Source organism: Eptesicus fuscus, chromosome 18 (assembly GCF_027574615.1).
Source record: "Eptesicus fuscus isolate TK198812 chromosome 18, DD_ASM_mEF_20220401, whole genome shotgun sequence".
Classification (NCBI taxonomy): domain Eukaryota; kingdom Metazoa; phylum Chordata; class Mammalia; order Chiroptera; family Vespertilionidae; genus Eptesicus; species Eptesicus fuscus.
In genome coordinates this window covers 33,346,033-33,359,874 of record NC_072490.1, presented here as the reverse complement: position 1 = coordinate 33,359,874, position 13,842 = coordinate 33,346,033, and the positions used below count along the sequence as shown (strand labels likewise).

At 47.9% G+C, this 13,842-nt stretch overlaps 1 protein-coding gene across 2 annotated transcripts; it reads left to right on the top strand.

The window, feature by feature from the left end:
- The first annotated feature begins 165 nt into the window (after positions 1-165).
- Positions 166-13,627, top strand: CHCHD4 (coiled-coil-helix-coiled-coil-helix domain containing 4). Of its 2 annotated transcripts, none has more exons than XM_008152475.3 (3): positions 166-357; positions 8,067-8,165; positions 12,507-13,627. In XM_008152475.3, exons 1-3 carry the CDS (start codon positions 336-338, stop codon positions 12,809-12,811), a joined length of 426 nt encoding a protein of 141 aa, XP_008150697.1. In that variant the 5' UTR covers positions 166-335; the 3' UTR covers positions 12,812-13,627. The 2 variants fall into 2 exon arrangements, with proteins under 2 accessions (XP_008150697.1, XP_054585384.1); XM_054729409.1 differs by lacking the exon at positions 166-357 and adding an exon at positions 855-1,062.
- The last annotated feature ends 215 nt before the right edge of the window (positions 13,628-13,842 follow it).

Sequence of the window (13,842 nt, the reverse complement as noted above, 5' to 3'; positions counted from 1 at the left end):
GTCCGGGGTCAGGTACTTTCTCCACAAAGTTGCAAAAATGCATTGTATGTCACTGATACGCCTGCGCATCGCAAGGCTTTCTGGGAAGTGTAGTTCCTACTGCCGGGAGAGTGCCCGGCGGCGCGCGGCCTGCTGGATATTGTAGTTCCTGCTGAGGAGTCCCCAGGCTGGGGCTGGAAAGGCGCGGAGGCAGGCGCGCGGCGGGCAGGCCTGGAGGGGGCGGGTTCACGTGGGCCTCGGACCCTCCCGCCCTACCAGAGAAGAGGTCACGGCGTGAAGCCGCCGCTCCCGCTGCCGCCGCTACCACCGCGAGGTCTGAGCGCTGGGCTGCAGCCATGGCCTACTGCCGGCAGGAAGGTAGGGAGGGTGAGCTGCCGAGGAGACCGGCCTAACGAGGGCCTGCCGGGGTCTGCTGCCTCCGCACGCCTGGGCACCCGGCGACCTCATTGCCGGTGCGGGCAACCCGAGGCTGTCCGGGGTATCCTCCTCGGGACCTTTGGAGCTGGCTGGGCGGCGGGGTTGCCACCCCCGTTTTGCAGATGAGAAAATCGAGACTGGGAGGAACGAGGCTGTTCCAAGGTCACACGGAGGCTCGAACCCGGACCTCAGAGGTGCCGGCTCGCGGGAGAGTTTATAAACTAGACCCGAGCGGGTAAGGGGAGTGCTGAGCACGTTTCCTCTGGCTCGCGATTGGGGATTTATTGTCACTCTTACTATCGCTCTTACCACACACCACGTGTTCCCATTTGCACGCGCCTTGTAACTGTCCTGGAAAGGCATTCGGGTTAGGTGTGATTGAGTGGTAGAAGTACCGGCAACAAGAACATTTTTAAAATATATTTTTGTTAATTTCAAAGAGGAAGGGAGAAGGGGAGAGAGAGCGAGAGATAGAAACATCAATGATGAGAGAGAATTATTGATCCTCTGCCTCCTGCACGCCCCTACCAAGGACCAAGCCCGCAACCCGGCGTGTGCCCTTGAGCGGAATCAAACCCGGGACCCTTCCGTCCGCAGGCCGACACTCAATCCACTGAACTATACGGCAGGACAACAAGAATATGGGTTTGTTTGGTTTTTTTTTTTTTGAGTCCCAACTACTTATCAGGCATTCTTCAAGGAGCTTTATAGGGTTTATCATTGATCTCGCAGCGACCTTTGTAAGTCAGGCTCAGTTAAGACCGAGAGTGACTTGGCTAAAGCCACGTGATGGGTAAGTCGTGGAGCTGGGGTTTAAGCCCTAGCAGTCTGGTTCCAGAACTGCACCAACCAATCTGGTGCCCAGTGGATTCCAGGGAGCCCTCTTCTGGGAGGACACCCCCCACACCCCATCCACACATACACACACACACACACACACACAGTTAAGAGTTCAGAAGCCTCCAAGCCTGTTTCCAAACTTGTAAAATGAGGGGTTAAAAGAAGTTGGTCTTCATTCATTCAGCAGATATTCATGAAGAACCTTCTCGATCCCAGGTAATGGGGATGGTGGACACCTGAGAAGCTACAGAAAGAGTTGGAACTCACCCAGAAATTCTTTGGTGAATGAATAAATAGTCAGGCTCCCTCAGTTTGATTCGGGGAATCTGGAGCCCAGAGAAGATGACCTACCCAAGGTCATAAATCAAGTTAGGGAAACAGTCTAAAATGTTAAGCCTTTTTCCTCGCCCCACCTTGCTTCTAGATTCCTCCTCCTTTCCTGGGCCATAAAGCCATGGTAATCATTGATGTTGCTAATGAGTACGATTTAAGTAGACTAGTGCTTCATTGTGCTGTGGATAAAAGTCCTCTGCCCTTGCCACTCCGTTAAACAGTGGGTTTCTTGTTCTTAATTTTCTTTCCCTGAATCTCTCATTTCAAGTAATTTTGAGCCTTTGGGTGTGATGAGGCTGTGCAGATTAAAACCCCTCCCTGCCCTGGAGGATGTCTATGAACCACAGGTTACCTGGGAAGGAGAGGTAGGCTCCTTCTTCCACCAAAGCAGTGATCCTTATCTTTCCTGAGTTCAAAGATCTCTCTTAGTTTAGAGTTGAGAATTAAAAGCACTCTTACCTAGTTTTTATCTTATCCATACCCATTGTCCCTAAATCCCCAACTTTTTGGGTTTTTTCTACCCACCAATTTTTTTTTATGCTTCTCCTGGGACTTAGAAAAATGATCACAAACTCCTTGCCCTGTAAGGCCTTAAAAGCTAAGAGAATTTAGATGGGCTATATTCGCCATATTCCCAAGATCTAGCACATGGCCTGGTCTATAAAGGGTTGCTCAAATGTTTATCGAATAAACTCATGCACATACCTGCACTCTTTTCTTATTGAATCACTTGCCTGTGCAATTTTACTTCACCTCCCAGCCTCTGGTTAAAGGCCTTAGCTGGCATTCAAGGCATTCACAGCATGGCTCAGCCTTGCTCCCTGGCCTCCGGCTACCCACACTTGCCTGTTCCTTTCTTCAGTTTCCTCCTTTTCTAACACTAAGCCTGCCCTCTCCTGTTCAGTCAGCAAGCATTTACTGAACCCCTGTGGCATGCCATCTACTTCACGTTAGTAGTGAGTACAGGTGACAAAATCTGCCTCCATGGCCTGGTGGACACTCCTGGATTGGATATGCTCAGAGATTCTGATGTAATGGTCCAATGCGTATCCATGCTCCCCTTCCGGGGAAAGATGAGACCACCCACCCAATAGTGTTGTCTAGGTGCTTAATGGTGGTGATCATTCTGTCTTCCTGTCCCTCTGCTGCATGTCCTAATCCAGAGTTCAGTTTCTCCACTTAACTCTTTCAACAAATATTGATTACCCACTATGTTCTGGGCGCTGTTCCAGGCTCGGGGGGGGGGTACTGCAATGAATGGAAAAGACAAACCCTTGTTCTAAGGAGCTGACATTTCACTGAGGGAGATGGGTGGTAAATAAATATATAACATGTTAGGGGAGGAAAAGTGCTTTTGAGAAAAATAAAGCAGGATAACGGAGATGCAGAATTGTCAGGGAAGGTGGCATCCTAGCAGGTGGTATGAAGACATGCGAGGGAGGTGCTAGTGGAGGAGAGAACAGCCTGTGCAAAGGTCCAGAGGGATGTGTGTGCTCTGCATATTCAAGTAAATGCAAGAAGGTGCTGGAACGTGGGAGCAAGTAGTGGAAAATGAGGTCATGTGAGGGATGCAGATCTTTCTAGACATATTGGTACTTAAAGCCAGAACCAACCTCATTTGATGATGGCAGTGTGAGAGAAGACAGGAGTCGAGGGTGGCTGTACAGAGTAAAACTCCAGAGTTAGGGTGTCTTGGTATCCAACTGCTCGACCAGTCCTTTTGTTCTCAGCCCCACTCTGAAGTCCTGCTTTCAGAGAGACCCCTGGGGCCTTGGATTCCCACCCCTCCCAGGGTCCTGGAGTGGGGATTGATTTTCTTCTAGTTGGCTGCCTCTCCTTGTGAGCCCTGGGTCTAGCGTCTCCATTCATTGCGCCAGAGAGCACTCTCAGCTTGTCCATGTCTAAAACTATTGACACCTCTCGCCTCTGATTGCCTCTTTTCCTGGCCATTTGATCCTGGTCATTTGAGCGGGACTTCCGTTGAGAGCAGAAACTTGTTTCACTTTCTTTGTTTACCATGGTAGGTAGGCTGAGCTAGTGAGGGGCCTGTTTTTCTGAGTCCCCCAAGGAGGTGCCTGATTACCCCACTGGTTGGCATTCTTGGGACTGGTTCTCAGTTGGCATGCTTAGGCTTGCCTCTTTCACAGTTAGGACTGTTAGGAGTAAGTAAGCATTGTCCTGGCATTCACTTTTAAACATTCCAGGAAGCGAAAGGCCTGGGAATATGTATATTTCTTACTATAAATCACAGTATCACATCCGTCCATCCACATAGCCTCTCTAAGAGGGATGTCCAAGAAGATGCTTGTGAGGACTCATCCCTGTGGGAGGGACCTGGAACATTCTCGGTGGGACTGCTAGGCCTGGGACTCCCACACTGGCTGTGTATCACAGCTCCCTGTGAAGCCAGGGAGCCATGTGAACATGCCAGAGAGCTTGATTTAATTTTCGTTGGGTGAGGCCTGGCCTCTGGACCTCATTATTGGTCTGGGTCTAGCTGAGGTCTTGGTAAACGAAACTGTCAGAGCTGAGCTGAGAAATTTGCTGTCGGCTTATTCTGCTGAGCATTCAGCATTTTTGCAGGTTGCTTTCCAGTGTTGTGAAAACCACAGGACCACCAGGGTCGTTAGTTAATGTGCCCCGGCTGCTTGGCCCGGATCCTTTCCCGGGCCACGGGGGAAAAGCTGTCTTCTCTGGGATAAAATGTGAGGTGTGGAGGCAGAGACCAGCTCTGGGCATGGAAACTTCAGGTAGGCTGAGGTCCAGCCCCTGTGCACGCCGGGGGTCACCTGTTGGTGCTGTTACCCCGTGTGGAAAGGATGGGAAGCGCTCAGGTGCCTTCCCTCTGTCCCCTCAACTGTCCTTTTCACTGGAAGTGTCGCTCTGCTTCTTGCTGTCACCCAAAGCCTCTTTCTTAAATGTGGCAGCCCAAGCATGCCCCCGCCCCCAAATAAAAGTATGAAATAGTAAGAGAAAATGCCAGCAGCTCTCAGCCACATTTCTGCAGGCCTGGCCTCTGCTCCCACAGTAGCTAATTCACTCCAGGCCCTGACTAAGGCTTGTCCAAGGGCACATTTGGTTGGTGCCTGGAGAAGTCTTAAATGCCAGGCATCTCCCATCCCTCAATGAGGGTCCCATTATCTCAGATCTCCTGTGTCACGGGGGGTAGTTAGGGCTATAGAATTTGTCTTTCCCTTCAGCAGGTGGGCACCAGTAGCTTAGGAAAAAACTTATTTATGCACTCAACAAACATTCATTGACTTAATTCTAAGCTTCTTGGTCAGGAATTGGGTCAGTATTTATTGTGCAGAACATTTATTCCTGCCCAAAGCACACAGATCTCTCAGGATAGAGTCCAAGTGATGCTGAGTACTCAGTGTCAGGCTGTCATTACTATTCTTATGTTTGTGTGTTTGGGGACAGTGTAGGTGTGTGGAAAGGATCTCCATCGTGTGGACTTTGGAGTCGCAGAACTGGATTCAAATTCCAGTCCTGTGTGAGCAAATCACTTCTCACCTTAAAATGGGGCTCCTGCCCTAGCCTGTATGGCCCAGTGGATAGAGCGTCAGCCTATAGACTGAAGGGTCCAGGGTACGATTCTGGTCAAGGGCACATGCCCAGGTTGTGGGCTTGATCCCCAGTAGGGGGCGTGCAGGAGGCAGCCGGTCAATGCTTCCCCCTCTCCCTTCCTCTCTGAAATCAATAAAAGTATATTGTGTTTTTTTAAAATGGGGCTCCTGCCGTCTCCTGTGAGGGTAATGACAAGATGGCAGGAGCTAGCCGACATGCAAGACCCAGAGGGGCCAGCCCTCCAGGGACTGCAGGGCCAACTGATGACCATGCAGCGTGTGTGGCTCTAAGGAGAAGGTGCTCCCCACTCACTGGGAATATCGGAGAGATGCTGCTGTGTAGTTAGCTGGTGGCCACAGGTTTTAGGAAGTGAGGTCAAGTGCCAGCAGCTACAAGGCGTAGAGGAGGGAGTCCCGTAGGTGAGGTCCCTGCCTTGCTGGTTGATTTTGAGTCACCACTCTGGGCTTTGCTTTTTATGCTGTAAAATCAGGGCCATAAAACTTTATAGGTTCACTGAAAGGTTAGTTGAAGTGAGCCATGGAATACACCCATCCTGGTTCATTCAATGCTGATTCCCTTTTCTGTACTTCCCATGAGGAGAACCTCATATAAAATGCATTTGGCCCGGCCGGTGTTGCTCAGTGATTGAGCATCCACTCAGGAAACAAGAGGCTGCCAGTTCGATTCCAGTCAGGGCACATGTCTTTTTGTGTGTGTGTTGTTTTGTTTTGTTTTTAATGCATTTGGCTCCTACCAGTTTGCTTTCCTGGAGGCTCAGGGCCCTCTGACAGCCAGGTTCATGGGGTTAGGGGTTCTGGCCCTGACTAAGGTGTCTTCCTGATGCTAGTTTTTGGTTTTTGGAGCGTATCAGTCCTGTTATGTTTGGATTGGGTTATTGTTCTTAAAAAAAACAAGCTGCAGATTGTCACATGTGTGTGTCAAATTAGATGCCTCAACCCAACAGTTTAATATAAGCAGGTGAACCTCCTTCACTGTAAGTCTGGGTGTGATCAGTTGCCTCTTAGCTGGGCCTTGGGGTGGGCCCTTTAAAAATAGTTTCTCAGCCTGGCAGATGTGGCTCAGTGGTTGAGCATTGACCCATGAATCAGGAGGTCACGGTTCGATTCTGGGTCAGGGCACATGCCCAGGTTGCAGGTTCAATCCCTAGTAGGGGGCGTGCAGGAGCCAGCTGATCAATGATGCTCTGTCATCATTGATGTTTTTTCTCTCTGTCTCTCCCTCTCCCTTCCTCTGAAATCAATTTAAAATGTTTTTTTTTCTAAGTTTTTTTTTTTTTAATATATTTTATTGATTTTTTACAGAGAGGAAGAGAGAGGGATAGAGAGTTAGAAACATCAATGAGAGAGAAACATCGATCAGCTGCCCCCTGCACACCCCCTACTGGGGATGTGCCCGCAACCAAGGTACATGCCCTTGACCGGAATCGAACCTGGGACCCTTGAGTCCGCAGGCCGACGCTCTAGCCACTGAGCCAAACCGGTTTCGGCCTAAGTTTTTTTTTTTTTAAGAGAGTTTCTCAGATCACTATAATCTTATGGATCTTGGGACATGAGTGAGCCCTGTTGGTTTTCAAAGTTAGATGTTGGAGGGCTCATCTCTCAAGTGTGTGTCTTAAAAGCTGGGATGCTCAGTGTGGGGTTCCATCCCTTCGCTCCTCAAGGAGAAACTCTGGGTTTTGAGTTCTCTCCCTGTTGTGGGTCACTGTGATGGGGGCAGGATTTGTGTCCAGGCCTCTGCCTCTCCTGCTCACTTAGATGTACTTTTCTTCTCTTTGCCCAATGTGCAGTTGTCACCAGCCAGCCTACGTTTTTTGGTGTGTGTGTGTTTTTAGTATATTTTTATTGAAAATACATTTTTTTTTTTATTGATTTCAGAGAGGAAGGGAGAGGGAAAGAGAGATAGAAACATCAGTGATGAGAGAGAATCATTGATTGGCTGCCTCCTGCACGCCCCCTACTGGGGATCAAGCCCACAACCCGGCATGTGCCCTTGACCGGAATCAAGCCTTCAGTCCGCAGGCCGACGCTCTATCTACTGAGCCAAACTGGCTAGGCCAGCCTAGGTTTGTTTTTGTTTTTGTTTTCCAGCCTAGGTTTTTTTAAAAGGAAATTGTTCCACATGAACCTGTAGATTCGATATGTCCATGGGGGAAGGAAAGTTCAGACTCTTTCTATATCATCATCTTGAACCCTCTTCTTTTTCTTTGGCTTTTTTTCTGTCCCTCATACTCCACCCATTCACACCCCATACCCCACACCCCAGCACAGTGAGAGCAGCTTGTGTATCAGGTGGGGGGTGCCCAGCAGCAGGCATTCCCAGCATCCCTGGGCTAGTAAGCTGTCATCATGCCACAAGTATTATCTGAGCCAACTGCTCGAAGATCCCTGCAAGGTCTGGGAGGAGGGGGAAATGCTATTTAGATGTGGACAAAGTTGAAGTAGAAGAGGGGCTCACAGGTTGATGGGAAGTAACATGGACAGTCAGCACCATGGAAGGACTGCTCCTTTCCTGACGGGAAGAAGAAAGATTTGTTGCATCACTGGAATGTCAGCCAATTTGGGGATCAAAAGCAGCTGCATTTGGTAGGATTGGAGCATCTCATCTCCCACGTGGAGGATACCTATGGTGGGCAGGGTTTGCTATCATCCTCACCCAAGACCTTGGTGGAGTTTTCGTTCCAGCCTCCGGTACTCAGTAAAAGCAGCTGCTAAACCGGCATCGTGCAGAGTCAGTGACTCGGCCCAGGGAGGGCAGTTCGATGGTCACCTGACTTTGGGGTTTCACTTGGGACATTCTTCAAACTTGGTGTGCTTGCCTGTTTTGGATGTAGGGCTGATCTCACTGCTCTTGAGTGAAAGTTTCTTCCTCTGCCCTCCAAACACTAGGGAAGGATCGAATTATATTTGTGACCAAAGAAGACCATGAAACTCCAAGCAATGCAGAGCTGGTGGCTGACGATCCCAATGATCCATACGAGGAGCATGGTGAGTGACGTGGGGCCTCCCAGGGACCCACGGACATGTACTGAGGGAGAAGTTCATTGTTCAAAAATGTTCTCCCCTTTTGCCCTAGCCAAGGCAGGTATGCATCTCAGCCATGGACCTTCTCTCAGGACAGTGGGTCCGTCTCCCTCAGTATTGTAAGGGGCTGTTTTGGGCCCTTGTTCTGATGCACTTACCTGGCCATTAGGCTAAAACCTAAGGTTTTCTCCTTACTGAAGTCTTCTGCCTCTTTTTCTTAGTTTTTGCATTGGCTTAAGCTGCTGCCCAGTGACTATGTTTGGGGGAAGGGTGTCAGTGGACTTTAGCAGTTGCAGGTAGGTTAAGGTGACAGGGATCCCCCTGTTAAACAAGTTACCACGCTGAATTCTGCCACATCTGCAGACTATTAGCAAGCAGGTATCTACTAGTAATAGCCACACACCTTGTTCTGTGAGGTACTTTCTCCTTGTAGCTTCCCCAACAAGCACCTTGCCAAAAAAGCTCACTTGAGATAGAGGGGCAGTGTTCTAGCAGCAGGATTCAGCTAACCAGTTACACACAACTCGGTTAATGGTCACTTGGGCATCACTCCAAAGACTTTGGACCGTTGGACTCACTAGCACTTACCCAGCCTGTGTAAGGCAGCTGTGCAGTATTCATACATAGTCCAAGTTTCATAAACAGTACTCACTCCACCAATCTAAAGCCTTTTCTGACATCCCTGGTGATAACACACAAGCCTTTAGTGTTGATTGGTGATACATATGGTTGAAAGAGCTTGAAGGAGCTGCCTGTAGAGTATGGGCTCCTGGTTGGAATTTTTCAGATGCTAAGAATAAAGTGTATGTTCTTAGGCAGGACACTGTTTACTACCCTGGCTGCTCCTAGGGATTAGAGGAAAGCTCAGTAGGCATTATCTAGCACAAAGTGTTAGATTTCTGAGAATTACAGCTATAGGAGTAATCTTAAATCATCCTATCTAATAAGAGGGGATATGCAAATTGACCATCATGCCATAACAAAATGGCTGCACCCACAGCAGAGGCAGGGATTCCGTAACACAAGATGGCTGTGCCCACAGCAGAGGCGGGGATCCCGTAACACAAGATGGCTGCGCCCACAGCGGAGGCTGAGTTCCATAACGAGCCTTAACAAGCAATCAGCAGGGACCTGAGGCTGCACCCCTGGCCTGGTGGGGCTTGACAGGGGACCTCAGGCTGTGCCCCCCCCCCCCCCCCCGTCCAGTAGGGTTTGACGGGGGACCTGAGGGAGCGCTCCCCCCCCCCCCGGCGGGGCTTGACGGGGGACCTCGAGGCATGCCCCCTGCCCCAGCCCAGGCAGGGGGACCTCAGGCCGCACCGCCCACCCGGCGGGGCTTAATGGGGGTGGAGCTGGCCGGGTCTGGATCTAGCCCAATGGGGGTGGGGCCGGCCGGGTCTGGGTCTCACATGATTTCGAGGTGCATGTGGGTGGGCAGGGTCGACTCTGGTTCCCGTGGTGCGCCCCAGACTCTGACAGGAGGAAGATTTTCATATACAATTTACTAATTTTCTTGCATCTCTGACACTTGTATTATAGAGAAAGGGACCAAATAGCAATATTAAAATATTTCTTCTAATTAATTCCCTTTTAATGTGCACGAATTTCGTGCACTGGGTCACTAGTACTCTTATAAAAAAAGTAAATCACACATAAATTCTAGTCCTTTGCCTGTCTTTAGGTCCATATTAGTTAAGTACGTTTCTTTAATTGATTGAGACTCTGTGGGGCCTGCAGGATAAATCAGGTTTGGTTTTGTCTGCCTCATAGTGTTTTTATAAAAACTGAATGTGTCTGTCTTTAGATTGTGCATTCCCCTACTTCCTGAACTATTACTTTTAATGTTAGCATTATGATATATTTCTTTACCAATACACTTGTTTTTTTCTCCTACCTGCTTGTCATGTACAGTATACCTGCTTGGACCCTATAGGTATTTGCCTTTGCAACCCCTTCTTGTGAATGATTGTGTGAGGAGGTATATAAAACAGAGAACTCTGGGACCCAGGTTCTGAGCTCTCAGTTGCAAAATTACTAGTTTTAAAACATGCTGCATCTGCGCTTAATTTAACATGCTGAAGCTACCAATGATGTGTTTTACAGTGTTTCCCTGAAGTGCAAATTGGCTTCATAGTGCCCTCTGTGAAGAACTAATGCGTTCTAGCTCACCTTCCTCTGATAAACAGTGATACAAGGACTCCTCAGACCTCATTATTACTTCTTTTTTTAAAGAATAGTAATAGTCCTTTTTTAAATTAACTAGAGAGAAAGAGAGGAAAGGAGACAGAGAGAAACATCTATTTGTTGTACCACTTATCTATGCATTCATTGGTTGTTTCCTGTATGTGCCCTGACAAGGGATCAAACCCACAGCCATGGCATATCGGGATGACACTCTAACCAAATGAGCTAACCAGCCAGGGCCTGAACTATTACTTTTTTTTTTTTTTTAATATATTTTTATTGATTTCAGAGAGGGAGAGAGATAAAAACACCAATGATGAGAGAAAATCATCGGTCGGCTGCCTCCTACACACTCACACGGGATCGAGCCTACAACCTGGGCAAGTGCCCTGACCTTCTGGTTCATAGGTTGACGCTCAACCATTGAGCCACACCAGCGGGGCTGAACTATTACTTTTAATGTTAGCATTATGATATATTTCTTTTGCAAACTGTGCAGGTGTGTTAGCATTGTTGAGCATCCAGGGGGCAGCATTTGTATATGCTTCCAGCGCTGACAAGGCCTGCGAAATTGGGAGCAGTGGTGAGATGTGGAGCAAAGAGCATGCATGGGCTCTGGGACCCTAAGGGCCCTCGCTGTAGTCCTGACTTAGACCCCACTGAACCCCAGAAACCTCATGTGTAAACTAGAATTAGAAACACCCACTGCAGAGGTTGCCAAAAGGATCATGTGATTTACCACATATAACTTAGTGCACAAAAATGTGCATCGCAGCTGTCATTGGTGCCAGTGGTGAACTGCCTGCCAGTCTCATTGCCATCCCTACTGTTAGCCTGTTTACTAGTGAGGAGCCGCAGCAGCAGATTTGTTGATCACTGACGTTTCTAAGGGAGAATTAAGAGACAGGGTTCAGCCTGGGCCTAGGACTTCGGACACTAGCTCAGAGCGCCAGACCTGGGTATTTCCCTGGAGTGAAAAATCCTGTGTGATTTCACTGGGTACTTAAGAGTCTTTTATTTTATTTATTTTTTAATATATCTTTATTGATTTCAGAGAAGGGGAGACAGATAGATATATCAATGATGAGAGAGAATCGTCGATCAGCTGCCTCCCACACACCTCCTACTGGGGATTGAGTGCACAATCCGGCATGTGCCCTGACCAGGAATCGAACCGTGACCTCCTGGTTCATAGGTCGATGCTCAACCACTGAGCCACACCAGCTGAGCAAGTCTTTCTTAAAGAGTGCTCTCAGTCTCTGTAGTCAGCTTATGTAAGAGACTTCTATACGAATCATATTTCTGTCCATGACTGTCACAAAGCTGAAGTTAAGCCATCATCTTGAAAGCATTTTGGAAAACTAGGAAGTACTATTTAGATGTGGACGAAGTTCAAAGATAAGAAAAAATGTAAAGTTAAAAAGTTAAGTGAAAATCCGTCTGAAACCTCAAACTCTCCCCAACACATATATAATGCAACAATTTGGTTAATGTAGTTAGTCTCCCTCTAAGCTTCTCATTTTTATAAGAATGGAACCACACCACTTTGGTATGCCACTAGCCTTTTCCTTGTAAAACATGTCTTGGGACATCTTCCCAGTCAGCACAGAAGGATCAAACTTCTGGTTTTTACCAGTCCTCACACTGTGTGTGACTTCTGAGAGCAGCCACAGAGCCAGAGGGGCTTGAGGAGCAGCACCCGGTAGGGAGCAGAGATTGGAAGGAGGAGGTCAGCTTTGGCCTCAGCTTGTTAAAGTGTTTGGGCTTTCCAAAGGTTCTCATTAACCATCCAAGTGATGGCTTCTACTTTGGACTAAATGGATTCCAGTAGGTAGTTCTTAGAGCACAGCCACAGTATGGGACGTGGCTTAGGATATAGGTTAGTGTTGCACGTGGAGAAAGTAGCCGATGGTGGCTTTTCTCCAGCTGAGCCAGGATTGCTGGATTTGCTCCAGGCATTTGAAGCCGATATAAGAGGCAGGTCCACAGGCGAGTGCCTGCCAGGCAACAGTTCATACTGTTCAGCTCTCAAGTGGCCTGGGAGGACAGGACTTGGTTTTGCTTGTTCTGAAACCTTCAAGAGCATCTCTCACATTTTCCTTACCCACCTTCCTGTTCCAGGATTGATCCTGCCCAATGGAGACATTAACTGGAACTGCCCGTGCCTTGGGGGAATGGCTAGTGGCCCCTGTGGGGAACAATTCAAGTCAGCCTTTTCCTGCTTCCACTATAGCACGGAGGATCTCAAGGGATCAGACTGTGTAGACCAGTTCCGGGCCATGCAGGAATGCATGCAGAAGTACCCAGACCTCTATCCCCAAGATGAGGAGGAAGAGGTGGAGGAAGAGAAGAAGCCAGCAGAACGTTTAGAAAAGGCAGCTCCCGCTGAGGCCACTGCAACCAAAGAAGAGAAGGGGTCAAGCTAATGAAGGCCGTGCTGCAGCACTGGCTCCTGGCCTTCCCCTCAGAGTGACATGAACCTTTTGCAAATGCCTTTCGGTCACTCTCCAGGAAAGTCTTTCCCTCTATGGTTCTGTGCACTGTAATGTACAAAATAACTTATTTTGATGATCAGGGGTTTTGGCCCCTTGACATATACACTGAAAAACATGGGGTTATATGTCTGTGTATCTCACATAACTCTACCAGAGACTGTGGCTACTGCTTTCGAATTCTCCTCTGAGATTACCTCTTAAGTTTGCCACTTTGAAATAATGTGCTGAATACTCTCAGCAACTAAAAATCATTATTTAGGAGTGTCTCTTGTGAGTGAACTGATTTATTCTGATTCATTATCTCCCTTTTAGTAGATTTTATACCCGTTTGGGAAATGAAATAGAAATAAAAACATCTTCCTTTAAAAATGCTGGAATGGGGCCATTCCTAATACAAGAGGCCAGATAATCAGATACTTATTTCTCAGAAACCATCTTGACCTTGAGTATATGAGGTACTATGCTTCATTTCTGATACATTTTGGTTTCCGTTTTTATATTGAGCCCCAGGTTTTCTTTCTAGAGAGTGGAGCTTTGGACCCTCCGACTCACAGACGCTTTCTAAAAAGAAGAAGCTGGTTTTGCTGTTCTTGTTATTCCAGAAGCCCTGGTTGGGGCCTGTGTTCACACTGGCTCTGGCTCGGCCTGTTCAGATGCAATATTTTTGAGAGTTGGGGACCTACTTGTTACCAAAGTAGTGACCAAGAAGGAAACATGAATTAAAAGGAGAGCACGGTTTTACCCGATTTTGAATGTGTCCTTTCTTTTTATTGGTTGAACATGTTTTTGATGTAGGGAAATATAAATTATGAAAAGTTCAATTGAAACTGCTCCTTGACCAAATTTTATATGTTGAGTTCATGTCAAGCAGTTTTTGTCTGTGAACAGATGCCTTCCTAATCCATTAGGTGGGGCGGGCTCTTCCCGTTTGAAGATAAGGAACTAAAGCCCTCGTAGGTTAA